The sequence below is a fragment of the Peromyscus californicus genome, unplaced genomic scaffold (genome assembly GCF_007827085.1).
Source record: "Peromyscus californicus insignis strain IS unplaced genomic scaffold, ASM782708v3 Scaffold_11__1_contigs__length_118956290, whole genome shotgun sequence".
Lineage (NCBI taxonomy): Eukaryota > Metazoa > Chordata > Mammalia > Rodentia > Cricetidae > Peromyscus > Peromyscus californicus.
In genome coordinates this window covers 89,722,116-89,729,629 of record NW_026294402.1, presented here as the reverse complement: position 1 = coordinate 89,729,629, position 7,514 = coordinate 89,722,116, and the positions used below count along the sequence as shown (strand labels likewise).

The 7,514-nt window shown below is 50.0% G+C and overlaps 1 protein-coding gene across 1 annotated transcript; it reads right to left on the bottom strand.

Moving 5' to 3' along the window:
- Positions 1 to 450: 450 nt before the first annotated feature.
- Positions 451 to 3,403, bottom strand: Paqr9 (progestin and adipoQ receptor family member 9). Its single transcript, XM_052717010.1, has one exon. The coding sequence runs from the start codon at positions 3,401 to 3,403 to the stop codon at positions 2,282 to 2,284; it is 1,122 nt and encodes a 373-aa protein (XP_052572970.1). The 3' UTR covers positions 451 to 2,281.
- Positions 3,404 to 7,514: the final 4,111 nt, after the last annotated feature.

Here is a 7,514-nt window from a genome sequence, read left to right as displayed (position 1 = left end):
CTTGAAAATGATACGGGTATGATTTTATCCTCAAGTGGCCTCTGCTTAAAGACAAAGACACATAGCAAGAGGGGACCCGGAAGATCTCCAACCAGAGCCCAAAGTGACAGATTTGGGTTTTAGTGCCTGTCCTTACAGTCACAGTTTCTTTCAGATGTCTCTCTCTTGAGAGTTCTTTAAAAGTGTGTGTTTGCGGGGAGAAGAGTCCCATTCAACAAAAACAACAACAACAACAACAAAAAAAACCCACTACAAAATATTCCTTAACCTGTTTCTCTAGTTTATGAATGAACATTCTTTGAGACTCTACAAGAGGCAACAGTGACATGTAAGTAAATGTACGTGGCTGTATCCTGGTCTCCACAGTTACCCTTGAATGTACGTGCTGAATTAAGTAAGTCTCGCTGAGGATGGGTAAGTACGCATCAAAGGATGAGACACTGACATTCATCAGAGGTTGTGCAAATGTATTTTAAATCCCATTAAGAAGCCTTAAATTCAACACACACACAGGAATTTAACTTCAGTGTGCAAGTGAACACACACAGGGCATTGGTTCCTCCAGGGAATTGTGCCAAGATTCTCTATTTACAAATACAGTAGCAATTAAGAACAAAAACGAAACGGCTCTCTTTCCAGGAGCACCATCCTACCAGTACTGAGGTAACTGGCCACGTACCCTATGCGCTTGCCTTAAATTACACCATGAAACCAAGACTCCCCTTTCACCAACGTGGTTGGCTCTTAGCCAGAAGGACTTACCAAGAAGTATGAGGTATATTTAAATATACTACCTCGGTGGTTTGTGATGAAGAGTTGCCGTTTTTAATGACAGGTTGACATTTATAAGAAACATCTAACAACTGGCCAATAGGGTCACTGAAAGAGTCTGGGGGCATGCTCCTAATCTTTCGAGGTGACTGCCAATCGTTCCCATAGTCTGGATTCAAATGAGACTCTGGTGTTAACTGAACAATTGTAGTCTTAACTCAAAAATTTCAGTAATAAGTAACATGCTCCTAATTTTCATAATAGAACTGTCTCACGTGATCCTGGTTGCCTTTTAAATTTTCAGCAAGGATCCATGCATCGCCATCCTCTCTCCCACCCCTTGTGGATGCACTAGGAACCTCAGCCACATTAAAGGGCTGACCCTGGCAGAAGCCATGTGCTCTGTACACCTCTAAACTATTTCTGGTCCCACTATCAACCTAAAACCAAGCCCATCTTCCTTCCCTTCTGTCCAACCATGATTTGCAGAAAAGCAGAGGAAGAAGACTCTCTTCTCCCAGCACAAGAGGCGGTGTCTGAGGACCAGTCATTTGGGCATTTGCTTCAAAAGGCACATTTATTTTAGTGGCAACTTAAATAAGTAAAGAGGAAAGAATCAGATTAAAAAGAAAACAAACAAACAAAAAACCCAGGGTGGGTTTTGTGGAATACATGAAAGTAAGTAGGAACTGGAGACCTCTACAAACCACCGGAACTCACCAATAGTCTAATCAGGGTCCCTAAGCAGTCATTCAGTTTTATCATGACACTCACAGGCCTTCAGAAAACACTGTTTAAAAATGTAGTCGAGAACTCTCAAGCAGCTAGCTTGTCCTAACGTCCAGTTCACGAGCGTGATGCAGAAGGCAGCAAAATCAGAACTGTGTGACAAAGAAGGCTCAAGGGCATCTCACGGGCTTTGATAAATTATGAAAAAAAAATCATTGTATATATATATATTATCATTTAAATAACATCTGATAAACATTTTGAAATAATTAACTTGTGTTCACATTCCATGCATTGTCTAGCGGGTTAAGCCCTGGGTTTGTGTCTTTGTGCCCATTTCCCAACCAAGAAAGGTCCATTCTTTTGACAAATCCAAGCATTTCTGGACCGCAGTGGCAGCAGCCAGGGATCTGTGTTTATCCTCTTTACTGCATACCTGCCTTCCCTAAGGGACACAGAAGACTGTTTAAAAAAAAAGCCAACTGCTTGGGACTCTATCTGTGATTTTCTTCATTGTCTTTGCAAAATCCCTGGATATCGTAGACAATACCTAACTTTCCTTCCCAGAGGCCCTCTCTTCCTTCTACTTCATCCCTATTTCCCTCTTCCAAAGGCCAGTGGACTGGGATCCCCCAACTAGCAGCAGACCTTTTCCTCGTGGTCTGCAGCACCCTCCTCTAGCAAAGAAGGAAACAACAAAACTTGAAAACAAACCAACAGGGAACAACAGAAACTCCACGCAAACAGGTGGGCAAACCATAGCCTCCTCTTGGGTGGAGGCTCACTTTTTACTGCAGAATTCGGAGTTGTTGAGGAACTTCCGGATGACCAGGCCCAGGCAAACGACCAGCAGCAGCATGTAGCCTACGGTACCGGAGAAGGTGGGCGCTGCAGGGGATGCCTGGAGGAACTGGCGCAGGCCCTCTTCCACGTAGTACACCTGGTCGTAGATGCTGAGGAAGGTGAAGATGTGGAAGAGCTGGTGGCTGTGGCCGATGATGTCGAAGAGACCCGGCTGGATGCGCTCAGGGATCTTGCTCACGTTGAAGAAGGCAGCCACCACCAGCCAGAAGTAGCGGCGGTAGAAGTGCACGAAGAGCGTGGGGTTCTCGCCTCGCAGGTCGAAGAGCCAGCTCTCCAGCATGATGGGGCAGGCCATGCTGAGCGGCATGACGAAGACGAAGGTGCGCAGGGCGAACGGGTAGGAGCACCAGTCAGTGCGGCTCTTGCAGCAGGCCACGGTGCAGGCCACGGCCAGCACGAAGGCCACGGGCAGCACGAGCGCGCGGTAGGCCGCGATGAGGCGGGTGCAGTCCACGTGCCAGCCCAGGCGCTGCTGCACGTACGGCGTCATGACCCTGGCGTCCAGCAGGCTCAGGCTGGGCAGCAGGTAGTAGTAGTAGGCCACGGTGCTGCCAAAGCCGTAGTAGCTGATGGAAGCGTAGTCCAGGTAGAAGAAGGCGGCGCGCAGGCGCAGCGACAGGCAGCTGAACACGTGCGCCGTGCAGCTCATGGCGAAGGTCAGCAGCACTCCCGACGCATAGCACCACAGCGGCAGCAGCCAGGGGTGGTGGAAGGGCACGTCGCTGCCGCCCAGGAAGAAGAGGCGGCAGAACTTGCTGAGGAACAGCAGCAGCGGGATGAAGTGCGTCCAGAAGTTGAGCGTCTCGTTGGTGGGCTTCAGCACCGAGGCCAGGCACTCCTGCGCGGTGCACGGCAGCCGCCGGTAGCCGGACAGGATGAAGCACTCCACGAAGTCGTCGGGCACCTCGTCCCAGCGCAGCAGCGGCTTGGCGGCGCTGGCCGGCGGGCTCCGGGGGGCGGAGGCGGGGGGCGAGCGCCGGGAGGTCGGGGCGGGCGGCCCCTTGGCGCCCGCGCCCCGCTGCTGCAGGCGCCGCGGCATGGTGCCCCGGGGCTGTGCTAGGGCGCGCGCAAGGCCCCCGCCGCGGGCGCCGGCCGCCGTCGGAGCCTTTGTGCGCGCGCGCGCGCGCGGGGCCGCGGTCGCAGGTTGGCGACGCGACCTCGGCCGGGGAGCCGGCTGCACCGGGAGCTCCGCGCACCGGGAGGCAGCTGCGCGCGGCTTCCCGGCGGCGCCCTCGCCGACGCTCGCGTCTGTCAGCGCGCGGCCGGCCGCGCTGCGGTGGCGGCGGTGGCGCGGCTGACTGCGGCGGCGGCGGCGGCGGCGGCGCGGCGGTGACTGGGCATCGTGCGCGCGGGGCGGGCGGCGGGAGGCGGGATGAGCGCGAGGCGCTGGCGGGGGAGGGCGGCGCCGCGCAGGGCGGGGGCCCCCGGGGTTAGGGTGTCCGCGCCGCGGCGGGGGATGGAGGTGTCCCCTGTCTCGCGTCGCCTACCATCCCCACCCCCATCCCCCTTGGGCTGCAGCCGCTCGGGCCGCCGCGTTAATGATTGATGCGGGGCCGGAGGCTGGCCAGAGACGCGGCCGCCCGCGCCCCAAGGCCAGAGTGGACCAGGGGGTTCGAAGCGCGACAGCCACGCCGGCGTTCTAGAGGACACTGGGGACCCGAGTTCGCGGGGGGTGGGGAGCCGGGCGGGGCGGGAGGGATGCGCTAACTGTAACCTGCCGAGGGCGTAGGGAGGGCCCTGCGATACCCGCGTAGAGACGGCGTCCGGATCCGAGCCATGCGGTTGTCAGACATCTGGTGCTGCCTCTCTGCCCTGCTCTCACCCGTGTGAGTGTGCGTGTATGCGTGCGTGTGTGTGTGTGTGTGTGTGTGTGTGTTCGCGCGCGTGCGCGAGTGTTGCCCTCCCACTCAATCCACGGCAAGCCTTAGTTTTATCTCCTTTGCTCTGGCGGACCTATTCAGGTGCGTCACTATCCTCCTGTCGCTCTGTCTTTGTGGTGTCCAAAGGGACAGTCCCCAAACTGGTCTCCAGTTCAACTCACCAACATGGGAACCCCAGCTCGCCCTTTTGTGTCTTTAACTAGGAATCAGATGAGGAGCTCAGGGGCGCTGCTCGACAACCGATTTTGAAGAACAATTTAAGACGATGATATGGGGCATTCAGCAAGCCTCTACGGAGCAGAGTAATTTATTAAAAAGGGATTCCCAAGCGGAGCTGTTCAGGAGTCTCAGGAGGGCGTGGATGAGTAAAGACTGTAGGTGCCTTCTAGAGGGAGCTTGAAAAGAGAGTTGAGAGCCCTTTCCTAGAGACAAAGAGGCTATGGCTTGGATAAACCTATGCATAATTAACCAGGAGTACCTGGCAGGCTAGTTTGGGTTTCTTCAGGCAAGGGACCTGAAGAAAAGGAAACTTGAAGAGTTCAAAGGTTTGTGATGGACAGCGGTGTACAAATATCATATACCCTAGGCTTCTAAGATGGGGTTTCCCTGTGACATTTAAATGTTCACCGTGTCCCATCTCCGTGGGACATGGCTTCTAGGCACTAGGCGCTTTATAGCTTTAAAATATCTTAGATACTCATTACCCCGTTTTGCAGGTAAGGAAATGAAGGCACCGTGACAATGAGCATGCCCAGATAATGAATCTGAACCCAGACAGACTACTTTTAGATTACATGTATGAACACCAGTAACCTCCTTCAGTCAGGAAGCTGGCTGGTAGGAAGGACCATCCCGCTTAGGAAAAGGCTTTCAGTTTTCCTTTTAAAATGTATTTCATGTTCATTTTAAAATTAAAGGGCCACCTTCATCATTAAAGCAAATCCTGTAAGGAGGTTAAAGAAGATTTTCGTAGAGGCACAACACGGATCTAAGTCATTATAACTAAACTGTCATTTCCTATTGTGAATGTTCAGAGTTATTCAAGTCTTTTTTGAAGTTTCAGTCTTCTCTCTGAAATAGTTGCCACTCATTGATTTAACAAACACTTGCACAACTAGGTCACAGGCACTCGTTGATCGTGTATCTTCCTGACCTATCACACATTTCTGGGTAGTGGGGATTGCAATGAATTAGGTTTGGTTGAAGTTATTTAGCGGGTATTTTTCTTTATTTCTTTTTCCCTTTTAGTGCTTTTTCTTTTCTTTTTTAATGAGCTTTGTTTTCCTTTAGCACATGGAAAGAGACCTGTTGTGGGATATTCGTGCACTGTGTGAAGATGTGTTTGCTGTGATTGGTGTAATAAAAAGCTGAATGGACAATATCTAGGCAGGAGGTTCCCAGGGAGAGAAAAGAAGAGGAGACAATCTAGATTCAGGGAGACGCCAACCATACTCAGAACAAGTCAGACACACAGAATAGGAAAGAAAGGTGAAAAGCCATGAGGCAAAACGTAGATTAATATAAATGGGTTAATTTAAGTTATAAGAGCTAGTGGGACAAGCCTAAACTAAGGCCGAGCTTTCACAATAGGAAGTCTCCTTGTCGTTATTTGGGAGCTGATTGGTGGGACAGAGAAAGACTGGTGACAAACTGCATTTTGCCTCGTGGCTTTTTTACCTTTCTTTCCCATTCTGTATATCCAACTCGTTCTGAGTCTCGTTGGCATCTCCCTGCACCTCGATTATCGCCTCCTCTTCCTCTCTCTCCGTGGGAAATCCCGCCTATACCTCCTGCCTAGCTATTGGCCGTTCAGCTTTTTTATTACACCGATCACAACAAATACATCTTCACACAGTGTACAGATATTTCACAACAGGGACTCATGCTAATTTGTAAAACCGATTAAGAGTCAGGCATTCAGTTCAGGTGGAAGAATGCTAAATCCGAACCCCAGGCAAATCAGAAAAACAAATTATTCATATTCTCTTTGTTTCCCCACGAACAACCTAAGCTGTGGCCTGGGAAAAGGTGTTGAGCATATTACAGTTCCCACATTTGCAACCCTTTGGTTGCATAAGCAGCTCACTTACATTATTGGAAGAGATACCACACTTATTTCACAGATTTTTCTTTCACATGCACAACATTTGATTTGGTTTGGTTTTTGTTGTTTTGTTTTTTGGAGACAGGCTCTCACTGTGTATCTCTGTCTGGCCTTGAGCTAGCTATGTAGACCAGACCGGCCTTGAAATCATAGAGACTGACCGTCTCTGCCTCTGAGTGCTGAGATATAAGAGGAGGGCTACCACACTTAGCCAGAACTAGATTTTATAGATATAAATGCAATGCCATCAGAGCAGGTGGTGGAGTGACTGGGTGAAGAAGGCGGGGGGCGGAGGTGGTAGGGGAGGAAGAGAGGAAGGCACTACCAGAAAGAGGAAACGGGGTGAACATGAGCTAAGCACAGTGGTACACATTTATGAAAAGGTCACAATGGAACATTATTCTGCACGCTAAAAAATGCTTTAAACAAAATAATTGGATGACTGTAAATGATTGAGCAAAATCTCTACGTAGGTAAATTGTATATATCTTTCTGATTAAGGCTGATAGAATTGGCCTGGCGTGATGGCACATGCCTTTAATCCCAGCACTTTGGACCCAGAGGCAGGTGCATCTCTGAGTTCGAGGTCAGCCTGGTCTACAAAGCAAGTTCCAGAATAGCTAGGGCTACACAGAGAAAAACCCTGTCTCAACCAACCCCACCCCCCAAAAAGAAAGTGGTAGAATTGACTCTAATGAAATAGTGTTCTTTTACAAAGTTAGTGTTTTGTAAAGTCAAACAGTGTTTTGTGACATTCTTTCTTTCAGAAAGTCTTGTGACCACTGCCCTCCTTCCTTTCTTTCCTGTTCCTAACCCCACACGAGGCACAAAAACCAACCGATGTAATGAGCAGGGTGACTATGAGCAAGGAACATGATACACACGTATGAAAATGTATACAAATCCCAAGAAGTACCTTTAAAACTATCAAAACAAGAAGAAACAGGTTGTGCTGCAGAAGGGAAGTGGCATTCATGAACGTTCTCTGGTGTAGAGTCCAGACAGCTGTCCTTGCTGCCTGACGGAGCTGTATAGAGAGGAACTAACGAAAGAGCAAAGCTTATAATAGGTGGTTTCATCATCAAACAGCAGCAATGCAAGTTTTCCTTAACTACTAACAATCACTAGAGGTTCTCTAATTCTTTTTTTGTTTGTTTGCTTGCTTT